The sequence below is a fragment of the Temnothorax curvispinosus genome, unplaced genomic scaffold, assembly GCF_003070985.1.
Source record: "Temnothorax curvispinosus isolate PA1 unplaced genomic scaffold, ASM307098v1 QBEX01009010.1, whole genome shotgun sequence".
NCBI lineage: Eukaryota > Metazoa > Arthropoda > Insecta > Hymenoptera > Formicidae > Temnothorax > Temnothorax curvispinosus.
The window spans coordinates 146,471-163,705 of NW_020218790.1; the positions used below are offsets into that span (position 1 = coordinate 146,471).

A 17,235-nucleotide genomic window follows, 5' to 3' on the forward strand; every position below is an offset into this window, starting at 1 on the left:
TTCCAGAATTGTAATTGATATTCACATGAAAAAAGACGTATCCTTGACACAATACACGCACGAGAGAATGATACGAATCAGAAGGAAAAAAAAAGAGAAACATCGTAAATCTCTTGCGAATGTGGCATTTTTACGTAATATGTATATTCTTTATCGTTTTTCTAGTCACAGTAGAAACTTCATAATCGGGCGTTCTTTATTCGTAGGTACGTTAGCAGCTACATACACAAATTTATTCATCAAAAATTTAGAAAGACAAAAAAATTTGGAATAAATGCATTTTTTCGTAATGAGATTTAAGCAATGAGCAGGAGGAAGCAAGGCAAATCGGCGCAAAAAATAAAATCGTCTTTGAATTGAACGTTCTATCGCTATTCGGAACCTTGTAACACTTTCGCCTTGATGCGCCGTCAGCGTCAAAATTTGTGCCACGCCGGTTTGCCAACGCACCTCGCGCGCGTCACTTTCGTTCCCGGCGTGCCTAAAGGGTCTTTCACACGTTCCCGAGGCGCTGATGGACGACGACGAATCGCGGCTCGATGATGATCCGGCCGAAAATAGCGGCGCGCTATTCTATTCTTTCCCCCGAGTCGCTATTCCGGTAGCGTACGTACACGGCGTCCGTAAGAGGTCTATAACGCGGTCGACCGCGGATAGGCAAACAGTCCACTCGATAAACACACCTCTGATTATTTTCTACCTCGTGCCTCGCGAACGACGCGTATCCCGTGTCTTCCACTTCGCGTCTATCGATCGGCCAGCCGAATAATTCGACTTCAACAAGCGCGCCAGACGATTTAACGGATCAATACCCGCGTATAAACGCGTCAACAATTGCGAGAAAGCGTCCTGTTTTCTCCTTGATAAACGCAAAGATCTCAAACTAATCGAAGAAAAGAAAGCTCGAAGAAAACGGAAAGTGACTTCGCTTATACGACACCCTGTAGACGAAGTTATGTATGCGCGGTCACTCTTACCGCGAGTTGCGCAATGTTTGCGCGGTACAGTGATCTAGATAAAGGGGGGCCGATGGCCAATTGGCTCCGGCGAAATCGCGGAAAATCGCTCGATGCAGTTTTGGCAGCGCGCAAATTTTCGCGGATGTACTCGCAGTGCAGTGGCCGATATGCCAAAGAGATCTATTCGATGCGCTACAAAGTCTCGCATAAAACGAGAGAGAGAGAGCCTTCAGCCTAAATAGAATTTCATGAAACTACAGTTTATTGAACCGTAATATCTCTAGTTATATACTCATAAATATTCCACATTCCACCTCGAGAACAAAACGTATAAACTTTTGAAAGCATTTCTGCACAGATGCAATTCGATAACGATGAACAGTTAATTAAATATTAATGAATTCATCAGAAAAATATGAATATACGTATTTTCTGAATTTTATTCGTAGCTTCTTCAAAAAAATTCGTCATTAAACTAAAAACCGACAATTTCTTCTCGATGAAAATTTTAGAGAAATGACCGTTAAAGCATCTATCTGTTAAAGTAACTGAGTTAACTCGAATGAAAAAAAAAACTTTATTAATGCATAGATCATAAAGTTAACAAGCGCACAAGAGACATTTTGTTTATCAGAGTTTAATTTTTTCAACGCTAAACAATTCCTCAGTTTCAGCTTAGGGGGGAAGACAATTGCTGGAATTCTTTAGATAATACCGCTTTACCGCTTTATTGTTGTTACCTATGTCCGGATGCAATTTCTGTACACATCCGGTATCGAAACGCACGACCCTTAACAGGTTGAATTTTCTCCCGTCCGCAACCATCTCCGCCCCGCGCGGACCGTTGCGTCTACCGCAATGGGAACACGGCCGTGCCTTTCGGACCAGGGTAAGAGGAAGGGGGGGCCCCGGCGACGTTACCAAATCGCTATGGCGTAACATTTTGCTTATTCACGTTCGATTATACAATCTGGCACACTTTTACTCGGAGCGCGGCGCGGCGACCCGTCGAGCGCGCCTCGGTATTATAACGCAGTGTCGTTACAGCATTTTTGTCCCTTACTTTCCAAATTCTATGCGGTCAGCAGCGTCCTCTTTTCTTAAAAAAAAAAGAAAAGAAAAGAAAGAAAGAAAAAAAAGAGAAAAAATCATTTTCATGTATATATGTATTTATTCTCTTATAAATATTTAGTATTTTATCTAACAAGCTATTGTGTTGTTTTCTGGAGCACCTTGTGATTTCCATTTCAATTTATACATAATATTTCAATTGAGAAAGCAGAATAAGAGGCTAAATTTATTAGAAAAATAATGATACAAGGCTGCTACGTTTTCGCGGCATTCCTTGCGAAATTTTACGGGCTAACCGTGAAGTGTTATTATCGACAGTGTACGCGAGGAGGAAGCTTATCCCGAGCCCACGGAAATTTTCATTAAGACTCTGTCTATTAACGTATTTCGCGCGCTCGCAATTTACGGTCCGGTAAACGGCGATCATTCGTATTTTCGCGCAGGCACGAATGGCGCTTTAACACGCTTAAAGACACACGCGGCAATTTTTTCCCCCGACCAAAACGATCGGGCGCGTCGTAAAAAGGAGGTTAAAGCTAGTCTCGCGCGCTCGCTCGCGGGATATTTTCAATTAGGGAAAGTTCGATCTCATTGTCGGCGATGTCGCGGCGGGAATTCGCGGGGCCTGCGATCATAATAAAACGCAACGAGTGCGCTGGCTTCCGCTCGACGCGCGACGCCAGCCTATACCTGCGCGCGCCAGTCTTTCTTCTATTTTCTTTTCGCCGCGATAATTGATACTCCGCGCTCGCACGCGGAGAATTTCACCGCGATTGTACGTCGGAGCGCTTTCCACCACGAACCGCCGCGCCGCGCCGACTCGAGTCAAGAAATCAACCTTGGCGCTGATCCGAGAGCGCGCGGCTGATGTCTCCGCGGCGCGCGGGCGCCAGGTGCGCTCGTCGACGATGATCAGCTGCCGATTCCGCGTCGAACCGGCTTTAAACGGCAGAGAAAGAGGAAACTCCCGGTGGTGCGCGAAATCGTAACCGAGACATCTCTTGGCTCGTCGATCGCGTCCCGATTAATTATATTTCGCCCGTATATTGGTCCAAAACTGACACGACTGACCCACATCGTCTCACTCCAATTAATTCCCGCGACATCTCGACGCGGACAAATTGGCCGCGCAAACGTACCGAAACCTGACGCCGACGAATCGGTAAAAACCTAATGCCACCGAGTGTCCGCAATCCGCAAAATGTTATTCCGCGGCGTCCTCAATTTTAGGATCGCTGACATGCTTAATCTTAGAGCGCAATCTCCTTCTAAACCTCATTACCTGGAGCTAAATTTTTATACTTGGAATTGAGTCTCGAGAATTACGCTTACTTTCAACATCAAAAAATTTGCTTTAATATTACGAAAACATGAGAAAGCAATTATACGTGATTTTTGTACTTTGTCACGGATCACTAAAAATTATCGAATTTCAATAAATTCTAGAAATGTAAATGAATAAAAACCATGCTCCTTGGCTAATTCTGAATGAGCTTTACTTTGGTAAAACTTTAATTTGAAAAGTTCGAAAATAGTCGGTTAAGTACCAAGAGGATTTTTACGTTTCATCTAGGTGCGCGGAGGTTCGTGAAGAAAATATCTGTTTTTCAATGGAGATTGTAAGTATATCGAAGGAGAAAACTGCGTCTGTCAAGATGCGAGAGTGTATAGACGGAAATGCTTCGGCGGCAGGAAGCGAATCTGGGCCGTCGAATCGGAGAATGGCAAGTGGGTCACGAGAACGAGACGAGGCGCGCTGCGAAGGTGTCGACGTCGCTGTCGTCGACAGCGACAGCGACGAGGACGACGGCGCTCGTGCGATCGCTCTCTTCCACGTTCTCCGCGACGACAAGGCGAATCCTTTCACTTGGCATCTCGGCTGCGCGGCGGAGGAAGTCCTCCTCTCGTCTTAGACGAACTAGACGCTTCCTGCCTTCGCACGCTCAACGAGAAACTCGGCCCGACTTCTTCTGTCCCGCGAGACAGCATAGGCTTTGAAATCGCGGATTTACGTTCTAATTCCTTTATCACTTTCTCGTGTCTACCAGTTGAAAACTATAGAATATTCGTGTTGGTCACATTAATTGTATGTTTTTAAGCAACAGTATAGCGTATGTGATAGCGTTTATTGATATCATTCGGTATACCGTACGATTATTATATACGATTATACGATGTGCGAAAGCTATATGAAGTTTCGCTTATTATTCCATGCATTACAGCAAAAAGTGAAATAAAATTATCAGCAATTTAATATCTCCTCAATAGTTTGGTATGTACTATAAGAAAATTCGGCCACTTGTTTTAAAAATACAAAAGTAAAAATATTCAAAGAACTCTGGGCAAAATAAGCATAACGTCAATATCTATTCGTATCTTGTCGCGACAACTTTATTTCGAGTTGCAGCATTCCATGAAGTCACAGATGTAACAATAAAAATGTCATACATTTTCATCTCCCCCGTCTAACAACGTTTCGCAACTTGTTTTGTCATATTTAAACAAAGATATAAATATTCTCTAATCATTAATTCAATGACATAATATTTTCCGTAATATTTTCGAAAATAAATCTAACCTGTTCGTAACGTTTAAAAAAGATCGAAAATGACTGACACGATACAGTGTCGCTAAATCGTAGAATCATAGAGAGAATTTTACGGTTGCGTGCGTGGTAACTCATCAAAAGCGAAAATATTCCACGTTTGGTTGGTCGACGGCGATCGAATCGATATCTACGAAGTCGAAATAAACTCTACGAGCTACCGTCGTTACGTCACGACGATCCAGTCTTCAGATGCCACCGCGAGATACCGAAATCACTGTTTCATCGAGTATTCATTCCCCTCCCCCGATATTCCCCGCACTTTCCCGTTTCTTCCTCTTTCCGACCGCCGGCGATCGATCGCGATGAGAACAGAGATACATCTACTATCGTCAAAATTGCCGATAAGTAAACGAGGTCAAAGAAAAGGCCCGCCTCATTGCAAGTCTAGCACGAAATCCTAGTCGTCGGATTGCTATCCAGTTCCTCCACGTAAAGGGTAAAATTTCGAAATCTCAGCCCGCTACTCTCAATAAATTTCTTTTTCCTTTAATTTTCACGTTTTCACATCGACGGATTTTTAATCGGTCACCCCGTCCGACACATCGACCGGGCATTATCCGTTATTACCCGTTATTGCCTATTGTTCAAAATTATCGAGGATTCTTGGGAAGAGTCTCGCAGCGAGGGGCTCGCTAATTCCGCCAATTACGTCGTTGTAATAAATTAGAGTTTGAGAACTTACGTGAGGATGGCTGACGGTAATGCAAGTGATGCTGGAGACCCTGCGCTTGATGATGGTGGTGGTGGTGAGGCGGCCCCATCGTCGGACCCATGGTGTGGTTGCTGTGCTGATGGTGCGGCGAGCTCCCCCGATGTGGGTGATACTGGGAGGGATGATGCTGATGAGGATGATAGGTGGGCGACAGGAAGCTTGCCGTCGACCCCGGATACACACCGGGGCTGTGGCATGCCGATCTGCCGAGCGCTGCTATCGAGCAATCAATAGAGGCGATCAATGAAAAAATACAATTCAAACAATTAAGTCCCTTTTTTTCGGAACTTTCAAAGTACCTAACTTTAAATTCGATCAAATCCTAATCCATCTTACTTTTAGAACGGCCATTTTCTATCGTGCGAAACTATTTTGACGATAAATAATCTTTCTCTTAATTATTCAGTGTTCAATTCACAATTACATTTAAGTTTTCTGTATAGATATGTATATTGCTTAAAAATATTCTCCTATAAATGTGTAAATCTCTTTAAAAAATAAAGACAGATTTCAAATTCTATGTATTTATAATCTTTGTATAACAGGTTGCTCCAAGAACAATCAAGATATGACGTTAAAATGATTTAGTAGGTACTATAAATATAAATATCATTTATATTTAACGTTTTTATATTTAACGTCGTTTATTACGGCCTTAATTTCCTCGAAGGATTATTACTCAACAAAATTGATTAGCACGAATTTAATAAATTTTGTTCTCTAATTACCATTACATTGTTTTCTTTATAACAAAACATTTATGAAGCAATAAACTTCTCGAATTTGTAAATTTTGCCGAAAGCGCAAATAAATAAAGAATCTCTCGCGTAGACATTCATAATTTGTTAAAAAAAATATTTTGTTTAAAGTATAAAAATATATTTAATGATAAAAAATTGTTCTCACATACATGTTAAGCACGTCAATGAGCGTGCGTAAGAATAAAGATCGAGCTCACCCGACGACAGGTGGGAGTGATGAGACGCCAGACTTGGCTGGAGGGACGAATTAGGATTGAGCCTGGCTTTCAGTAAGAGATTCGCGTCCTCGTTGCCACCGGAGGACGTGCTGGACTCGACGTCGCTGACTCCGCTGTCCGCTGGGCTCGCTGGCAGTGATCCGCTTCCTGCTTCCAGCCATGAAACAAAGGGAGGAGACGCGTCCTCTGTGATAAATAGTCAACGGAGTTTACGGCCGGCGATAAGACGCGACACCGTCAATTAATCTCGCGCGATTCCGTTTCGCGCGGAACAGCGCGATAAATAAAATAGAGGGCACTCGAGAGGATTGTACGGAGAAAGAATTGCATCAGCCTCCGTGAACATTATTATTTCGTCGGAAAAGGCGCTACGCGCCAAGGAGAATAATTTTGCGAAAAGTTACGAGAGAGAGAGAGAGCTGAAAGTTACGTTCGCAATGTGAATAATATGTCTTTTGCGTATATTATATTTCTAAACAAATAAGAATTATTGAAACGAGTAGCTGCGGAAACTTTGTCTTTTGCCATTTTTATGTAAAACTCGTTTCTTTAAGCAATTATCTTTTCATTATCTATTTCTATTTTAGCAAGGTAAAATTATAAATAAAATCACACGACGGATGATTAATTTCACTTTCGCGACGCTTTCTAAGCCAATATGTCACGCGGTCATTATGCCTTGTATATTAAAATTATTCTGAATTTCCTGGTGTATTATTCAAAGTTTTACTTTTAATCTCTCTTTCGAAAAGCTATCTCTTTTAAAAAAGAGCATAGTTTGCCACGGAAATTTCGATACAAATCCTCGCTTCTGACGTCACCGGTATATATACATAGCTGCAGAAGCGACCACCGTGTCGGTTTAAACACTCAATGAATACAAAGTGTATACGTCGCAATTATCGAATAGCCGCTTCAACATATTACGCGGTCGTGATAAATTAGCGATTCACTGGCTCTTTGCCGGACCCTAAATTAAAGCCACGTACACGTCGCTTTCGTCCGCCGCTTTAAACAAATTAGATGTCCCATCGAGGTGGTCCAGCGGCTCTCGTTCTCCCGCTCGTACGGCTTTATCGAGCGTCGCCGAGCCGTGCCACGCCGAACGTGTTTTCGCGCGCGCCGTCAATTAAAGGCATCTTTATGCAACGGGCGAAGGTCATCCGGTCATTGGGTATGCATATCGCTCGCTCTTCCCACGGTACCTCTTTCTCTCTCTCTCTTTCTCTCGCTCGTTCTCCCTCGCGCGACGCGGTTAACCGTCTCAAACGAGTCCCAAAGGGTTCTGCACGGAGTCATTGCTCCGTTTCTCTCCTGTCCTCTCTCCCTCTTTCTTTTTATCGTCGTCGTCATCGTCATCATCACCGTCGTCTTCATCGTCGTGTTGCGCAAGGCGATCGTGCAAGACTGGCGCAAGCCGATAGCCGCGAATCCCGCCGATCGACCGGCGCTGCTTTATGCAACGATCGGAGTCGTGTATATTTTAAGAACCGTCTTACGCCCGAATTCTTACCGAATATGCAATGGTCGGCTCGTTACCGGTGCGCGCGATTTTTACCGTTGCGTAACGCAACTTTGTGAAATCGACATTGATCCACTAATTGTAACTTACGAATTACGAACGCGGAAATTTGGCTTACATCGTTATTACGATCGCTCCTGCGATCATATTACGATCATTCTTGAGAAATCGCGCCAAGAGTTTTCTTTTTCCCTTTCTCTCGTTAACTGCTGTCGCGTTTGATTATTGTTCTGTTCTTCGGTCAATTAGCGCAGTAGTAGCACTATGATGCAATTACTCGACAAAACGTCCAAGTGATCAAATTATAGTTGTCACTTCGGTAACGAACAATGTACAAGAGCTATCATATCGCGATCCAATTAACGGAAATTGATGTCTTATTTTACCCGACAAATGTCAATCTCGTTGTTTGTAGATATGATATCTTGACATTTCACAATACAATTCATAACTATGAAATTTTTAGACATATTATGTATTTCAGGATGGAAGCTTACATATGACTGAATTACAAGAGTCAAATAAAAAAAAAAAAAAAAACAGAAATGTGATTTTGACGTAAGTATGTCTCCTTCGTAATTACAAGTTCATTTTTAAAAATAACTCATTCTAATTTAAGAAACAATATCGATATTGCGATTAAATTCTGCACAATAGAGAAATGTCAAAGAACTTTCTAAACTTTTCTACTGTACTTATTTTATTCTCTTCCGCCCTATATTTTGATACTTTATTTTAATATTATATTTCTTAATATTTCTCATTAACATTATTTTATTATCATGCGTGTATATAAATATACATATCAAATTCCTATTGACATCGAGTATCTATTTTCTTTCCTATTTTATTTATATCTGGTTTTACTTCTTTGTTATGCGTACGGGTATTAAATTCCACTAAAAGTTTATCAAATCCATTTTTAGAGATTCTTTCATTTTTCTTTTCAATATTATCCTTTATATTTCATTGCCCCCCTATTATGCTAAATTATATTATAAAATTCTTAAAAAATCCATTGAAATTTTTCAATGTCGCTGCAACGCTGGCTAATCTATCGCCAAAAAACGATTATAGACGATAACATCTGGACAATTAAATCTCATCGATATTTTTATAGGGCCTCGTTGATATGCCTTACCTGGCGTACTCGTCGTGGCGATGGCGGCAGTGGTGTAAGGCGGTTGGCCCATCTGTGCGTGGCCGCCCAAGTGTCGGCCGTATCCATTCTGCAGCCCCAGGCCATGCTGCTGGGGATGCTGGGAGAGGATACCGTGGAGCAGACGAGTCCCCGTGCTACTGGTGGTCGTCGCGCTAGTAGATCCCGGCTCCACTTTTACGCTCGCGAGGCCCAGCTGTTCTTTCTCGCTCGGGTCGTGCGGCTGAACTTCCCTGGTGTCCACTGTAACAAAGATAACGAGATACATCGTTTAGATAAGTAGATATTAATCTTGCTTAGCTTCACATTACGCCAATACATTGGACAGAAATGACCAATGGGTAAACGATAGAATTTTAAAGTCGAAGATTGTAACGAAATAGATGAGAGTAAGTGGCGAATCAATTTTTCTGTTAATTCATGTCAAATAATAAATATAAGGGAACGGAATTGTCTTCTTTTTTTGTGCAAATATTAGGAAAGAAGTTTAAACGTGTAAGTTTATCTTTCTCGAATTTACACTGAAGTTGCAAATAAACTTATTCAACAAAACCTTTATCTTTACTCTTTACGTTTTCGATTTGTCCACTCATCTCAGTTTACTCTGTCTACAAAATATGAAATCGTGTTACAAAATCTAGAAATTCCAGAGGATAATCGACGCTCACTATTGGAATGTCAATAGAGGTTAATCTCATATAAATATCAAAAGTAAAACTAACGATGAGTTGTCACTTCAGAAATTAAAGTACAGTATAATTTTTATTCACCGTGCCACTAAAATATTCGGACAAGCGCAAGTCGCGCAGACTCTTACAACGTAAAGAACCGATTTCTCATTAATTTAAAAATGACGCTCCGAGATAAGTCGCTTATCGTGATTCGTAATTGCACCGCGGCGTTGCTCGATCCGGATTAATTGGATCTAGTTTGTTCGTCGGGAGATAAACGTATCTTCTCGTCCGTTGATATAATTAAGCGCCAGTCATAGGCGGATAAACATTCTCACGACGAGAGGAACGACAGAAGGAGAAGGGAAAAAAGCCGCGGCTCGGGAGGCGTTCTCGAGGAACTCGCGCTGGCTGCCGAGAGGAAGTGAAAGCCGGCGTCTCTCCTTGACCCACTGTAATGTTTCTACCTTCCTTTCAGGCGATGCCGAGCCGCGGCAGCTTCATTAAGCAATTTCTCGCGGCAGCGGGCCCGAAAAATCCGCCGTGGAAAATGGCGATCGACGAACGACTTGATTCAAGCCGCGATTTGATCGAGACGCGAATTCCCTCGATTTCTCGAGCCGCGGAGAGAATGCAAACATCCTTCGTCTCCTCGCTTTCGGAAGATCGGCGAGAATTGGGCAACAATACGGGTCTGCCATTGGGCACGTGTCTCAGGAGTCTTTCGGAGTTATGGATGAATACGATGGAGAAATATTAGAGAGATATTTGATGTCCACATAAATTTGACCAATTCAAATAAATCCGTTTTGTTTAACCGATATTTATGAGAAGCATCGAATCCTCTAACATCGCTTCTACACCGTTGTGACTAAATATTCGGGTAAGTTTATCAGTCATCATAAATTTTATTAACGGTCTCTAATAATTCTGCGACCTACCGTAACTTTTCATTTTCATTACTGTTGGTCATAACGCTAATAGCAGGTAACGTTGCCCGTTAAAATCAAGCCCGGACGCCCGGATGAAGTTTGCAAAGTAAAAACTCTCAGTTTTTTGGAAATATTTGTCAGAATAGATTCCTGTAATGATATAATACGCGAATCGGAGAGAGAGAAAGAGAGAGATTGCTTGGAGATCGATGAAATCGTATAAATGCCAACACTTAATGCGCAGCAGTACAGTTGATTACAGGCCGGCATTTCCATGAATAATTTTCGCCTCCGCTATAGAAATTGCGTATCTCCGTGGCTTCGTAAGAGCCGCAACATCGTAATAACCACGGATGCGTTACTCGCTGCGAAAACAAAGAATGCAACGTTCTCGCGGAAACCCTTCCATTGTCGATGTACAGTATTCACAATAGGAAAAATAACTGTTATAGTGTAACTATTAAAAAATAATGACTGTCGATCTTATCACTTAAACATTGCATTTGTCCAATTACTATAATCTTAGATAAGACGAGAGTTTCAGATAAGACAAAAATTAATGTTGTATTAAAACGCATGGCGCGTTTACACACACGAAAATCAGATGCATACGACCACGGTTGCGGCGCGAATCGATTTATTGACGTCACTGCGGGACGCCGATTCGTGAATCGACTCGGTAATCACACGATCGCGCAGATCGAAAAATCATAGTTAAATTTATTAGTGCCATATACTAAACGCCAAATTAATCAGGGATTATGTCCCCTGATGTACGTAAATTTATCGTTATTAAATTACATCACGATCCGTTCACAAATCTTTTTTTTTTTTTTTTCAATAAAACGGCCATTGCGGAGATTGATACTAAACGCGAGTCGCATTCTTTTCAATCGAAGAGTGTAATATTTATTTTTAGAGATCCGCCATACGAACAAATAGGATGCGCGCGTCTTCCAAACATTTCAAGGCTCCCGGAAGTAAACGATGCTCCGGCATTGTTCAAAACTACCGTCGCGCTAGTCCCGCGCACCTCTGCAGGCGCATCTAGACCCGATGCGCGACCCAGGTGTGTCGTTTCGCATTTTTATCACACATAATCCATTATGAAGATTTAATCGACCCCTGAGATTTAATGATCGTGTGTCTTCATTACTCGCCGCCGTCTATTTCGGGAAAACGAGGACGGGATAAACACGGTTGAGATTGAAAACATTTGTCTATTATCGTGTCAAAATTAGCCATTATTTCTCTTTAACATTAGATTTAATCGTCGTATCTCTTAAAACCAGATAAGTCATTTTGTTTAGCGGACCTTGTGTCAAAAATGTCGCCCCTTTTCTTCAATCTTCAGCGTCTTGACAGATCGGCAGATCGAGCGAGATAAATCGAAATGTTTGCGACGCAATCGCGAGCGGGAGATAAATCTCGCTCGCCCACCGGAAACTCGCAAGGGTGATGCGACCTTGCTCAGCCTTGACTCGCCCTCGAATGCCGCGAAGGTAGAATGGGTGTCTAGTCGCATCGACCGCGCGCGCGTTTTGAGCCGGCACGAGGCACGAGTTTTCGCAGCGTTTTCACCTTCTGCGCGGCGCTTCCTGCCCGTTTCTCCCGTGCCAGAAGCCGACTTCCGGTGTATCGACATGTCGGCAAGGTTTCACCGTAATCACCATTACCACGTCCTGGTTTTCATGGTTTCTAAAAGCCCGAGAGACTAGTTTCGCTCGCCCGCCAAGTATCGGTTCCGATCTGATCGTTAAATTATATGCATCGCGCGCAGCTTTAATCACCATAACGAGACCATCAAAATTAAGCATGAGATTATCATTTAAGCGAAAGAAGAAAGTGTTCTTAGAAAAAATCTAACGCACATCAATTTAAATATATGTAATATAGACGTGACTTTTTAAGTATATATATGTCAAAAACAATTTTTTATCGTTTATGAACCATCATATTATTTTAAAAATAAAATTATTAGTTTATTTATACGTATTTCACATTTTATATTTTTATAATATAGATATTGCATACAATTTTTACTATTCTATAAGTATGTGAAATATTATTTCGCCAACATTCTTTAAAGATCAATCGAGAAAAAGGAGCATCGAGCCGTAAGAAGGTGTTGGTGTTAAAATATTAGATATTTAAGTAAATTAAGGAAATTAGCAATTTCCTCACACCGATAAAATTTTTAAAAGGCCATATCGAATAGCAACGAAACTGGTTTACGTCGAGCTCACACACGCATATAAGTGTGTATGTACGTTTCTCAAGTGTGTGCATACGCACGTGTACGCGCGCGCGCGAGCAGTACGTAAGGTCAGCGTTTGGCCGGGCCACGCAACTTTCTCGCACACGCACACGCATACGCGCGCGTCCCGATGCGGCGTGGTCGGCATTGCGTAACGGTAACGACTCTCTCTTTCTATGTGACATCACGTGCGTCCGACACGCGGCAGAAGAGACGGTTCTTTTACATGCGTGAGGCATGTAGGTACGTATGAACGCGTATACTTACACACGCGCGCGAGCGAGAGGACACACGTCCAACGCGCGTCGCGTCGAAAAAGGAGGCAAGCCACGTTATCTCACGCGTCTCCGGGGACGCATTGAAATCCGGATTCGCCGGTCTTTCGCCATCGGCGATCACGCAAAAAGGCCCGAAGACAGCCCCCAGGTATTATGATCGATCTTCCTTCGAGCGTCACGCGATTATTGATCGACTGCCGACAGAAAACCCATATGTGTTTCGGTTCACAATTGAGTGATGGTCTGTAGACGGATATGTTCGTATATATATGACGGATAATGTGTGAAGGATAATTGTACAATATTAAAAGCTACGTGTAAAACAAACTGTAAATAACATTGATAATATCTATTTCTTGCCGGAAGCAGTTATATCGTCAGTATTATCAGAGCGTAACCGTTATAGTTTCGCAATGCGTGCGGAACAATGGCCCAAAACGCAGCAGGTGCTTACGCATTTCATGCTCGCCCGTGGCGAAACGTTTTCTTTTGAAAGAAAATGAAAAATACTAAGCGTGAAAGTTATAATCTTTTTTACATAGAATTTTAGAGAAAAGTAATATATCTTTTTCTCTATAAACCGTAAAAAATCGTAATCGGTCATTCGCGTCATACATCGACTTCTGTATCTTATTTCATTTATTTCGCTACATGGTTATCTCTTAACTTAATACTGAAATGTTATTGAAACTTATTGCTTCTTGGAAAATACGGTTTTAATTCGACTCCAGATTATATAATAAAGCATTCAACATCATAAAATCATTACTCGTTGAAAATCGAATTGAATATTTATTCGCATTGAATGTTGTCTTGTATTATTTGAATGTTATTTTTATGATCTTTTCTTACTTATTTCCCGTTTCTTATCGGATTTGTGGATATAATTATAGCATAGTAGAGTATCTCTATTCATCTCTTCTATCTCTTGTTAATAAATGAATTATTTCACAAAGCAATGATACAAAAGATTATTTCTCACCGATTACGCGTGCCTATGATTAAAGTGTGCATGTAAATGCATGTAGTGCAGATTGCGATTAAAGCGGGATCGATCATCTCGTGTTTCCGCGTGCTATCGTCGACGCGAGTTTAATCACACAATTATCGGGCGTCGGCATATGTCATTACGTAATTTAGCGATCGTTTATCGCTTTCTATTAATGAAGCAGCTTCTTCGTTCCCGCAAGATTCGTTTTAATCCTTTCCGTGCAAAGTTAAATTAATCATTCAACAGGAGTATACATAAGACAAATACTTTGATTTAAGAAACGAATTGACCTCGAAAATATTTAACGCAAAATCTAACTTTTTTTATATATTATAGTTCTGTTATGCATTATTATTAAAAAGAAGAATTTTAGAGTTTAGATTTTGGACAATTAAATACTTATTTAAAATTATTACTTTTTTCTGCTCAGAAATTTCACATTTTATTTATTTTTTAATTTAATTTTACCTTGAAAGAATTAATACACGGTTTATGATGTACATCTATTGGACGTAATGACGTGATGGGTTGCGCAGGAGAAAGAAATTTTGCGGTGAAGAAATCGATTGCGTGACTTCTGCGTACGTGTTTCGATAAACGCCAGATAAGGAAAATACGTAAATACGGTAAGTGATATTATAATGGCCGGAAAGAAGCGCGATCGTTTATTAAGCGCAAGAACAAAAGTGAGCCATTCCAATTAACGCGACAGCGCGCAATCGATATCGACGAATACAATCTGACACTAATCGAGATCGTTAAAGCATTACAAGCGTGTTGATTTACAGTCGGTGTCAATTTGATGTCCACCAGAATTCTGTCAGAGTTGGAAAAAACTGTTGCATTAAATTGCTCGAGAGAGAAAGAGAGAGGGAGGGGACGGGAGGAGACACGTCGCATGATATAACAAATATTTCACAAATATCATCGGAAAACAACGAAAATAAAATTAATTGAACGAAAAATCTACTCGTGTACCGCTTAACAATCGCTTAATATTCTTTGATTTAATCATGCGTGATGACAAAATAATTAATATATAAATTGCGAGCAAATTGAAATTTTTAAATTAATATTTGACAATTAAATAAGTTTTATTTCGTTTAGCTTTTATTACATATAGTTTCTAATTGGTTTAATTCCAATTTATTATATAATTTATTATGTGAATATATTGTACAATACACGTAAAAAGCGTGCTATTATCTTTCCTTGTTAATTAATTTTGAAATGCAACTGGTTAATGCGATGGGATAAGGAAAGTTTGTGGAGGAAACGGGGAATGTGCATAGCCGCACACAATAACAGTAGTGATTACCGAATGACGGCATTTCAACGCATCGAGACAATAGCGAATTGGCCGATCGATAAGTTCGGCGCTAATTAACGACGTTAATTCGTCTGACATGCTGGCACAATTCACTATAAAGGAGCCATTATAGTGGCGCTAGCTAGCGTCTCTCACATTAACGGATTGCCAAAGCCGGAAGTTTCGATAGCGGAAACGGCAAGCCGCGCGTGGCTGTGTGAGCGACCCACTTCGTCCACCTCCGACGAAACCGAGAGTGCTCCGGGAACGTGCGTGCGTATATGTTTCACGTGTATGTGTGCGATTGCATACAGTGACGTGTAGGTGAGGATTTCGCGCGAAAGAAACTTGGTTATCACGCACGAAGAGGTATCGGGTTGTGCCGACACTCTTCTCTCTTTCTCTCTCTCTTTTTCTCTTTGTAATTTCTACCCTTCTTCCACGCTTAGTCTACATTATAGTATCAATCTTCAATTAACTCTTTTTCGTATCGTTTATTCATCTTCTTGTAATTAATTCATTTCTCGTTATCTTCAATAATTTACTTTGTTCCTCTTTCGCATTCGATTGAGAAAAATATAGAAGGTGTGTCCATTAAATTCGCGTTAAATTTCTTCGAGAATTTACTAAGTATAATTTTAGTATCAATAATAAAATCAGAAATTCTTCTCCACGTGAAATTTTCATTTATCTGTCTCGATGTTCCTTTAAAATATCCACTATATGAAATAAATTACGTTCTCAAAAGAACACTTCCTTAATGGTTGGCCTACAGTTGTTTGTGAACTACTACCGTTCCTACCGCGATACTTTCTTTCTACATTCACGGAAATGACGGCGCGCCGGCAATGACCCATTTTCGTAACTGAATAGCGTCAAGGAGTGAACGTTCTCCGCTGTGAAGAATCGTTTACACGCGAGACGAAGGTATTCGAAGTATATACATTTGAACAAAGTGCGTCCGCCCATTTCCTTAAGCGGATGAAAAAAACGAGACTAACGCACAGCCAGGGGCAGAAGTAATAAATGGAATAATATAATAAATAGCTCTTCCGTAACAGCGGCGGGGAAATGCAGCGATACAAAAAGTGTGAGAAAGTAGAAGTAGAAAACAACTTATGCGCTGTGACCTAACTTTCGTATATTGTATTACATTTCTCTTTGTGACATTTCAAATTTGTTTGACACTTAATTTGAAAGATATCGGTCAATTAATTTCGTTTGCATAGAAAATATTTTTAATAAATAATTGAAAAATCTAAATTTGCATATTTGAGTCATCTCTCTTTTACATAAAAAAATAATAGCTTACATTTTTTCAACTTCCCTAGAATAGATAAACGTTACAAGTTTGAAACAGAGAAACCGTCAATCCCTGACGTGTCTTCGAAGACTGACACTGTTGAACATTGGAAATTCAAGACGAAGGAGCCATTTCAATCAAACCCATGTTACCGCAACGTGTCTTGCGTAGAGGAAATGAAAGGATCGAAGAAGAATGGGCGAGGGTGAAGAGATGGGGCCGGGCGACGAAAGGGCGAGGGAAAGGACGAGAGAGACGATCTCGGAGTAGACGCACGTTTTAAAGGGATTCACGACGGTCGGGTGAATTCTTTCTCACGGGGGTGGGCAACCCTTCCTTTCTCATTAGGGCGTAAAATCGGGATCCTGCGCGCCGAGATGTACCGTTAAACGAGCATGTTGGATTGCAAGAAACTGGGTTACCCATTCCTGCAGGATCGTGATGCCTCACTCTAACGGTACCGACTGGGAGAATTCCGATGAGC

The 17,235-nt window shown here is 41.2% G+C and overlaps 1 protein-coding gene across 6 annotated transcripts in view; it reads right to left on the bottom strand.

Annotated features, from left to right (window-relative positions):
- Positions 1 to 17,235, bottom strand: part of LOC112458587 (ecdysone-induced protein 74EF) — a 187,510-nt gene that overhangs the window by 32,445 nt on the left and 137,830 nt on the right. For 4 of the 6 annotated variants that reach the window (XM_025022297.1, XM_025022298.1, XM_025022296.1 and 1 more), the window contains 3 exons: positions 8,993 to 9,253; positions 6,261 to 6,476; positions 5,321 to 5,566 (listed from right to left, as the gene is read on the bottom strand). In XM_025022297.1, the coding sequence (XP_024878065.1) occupies positions 5,321 to 5,566; positions 6,261 to 6,476; positions 8,993 to 9,253 (723 nt within the window). The remainder of the gene's footprint in view (positions 1 to 5,320; positions 5,567 to 6,260; positions 6,477 to 8,992; positions 9,254 to 17,235) is intronic. The other 2 variants (XM_025022300.1, XM_025022299.1) reach the window with 2 other exon arrangements.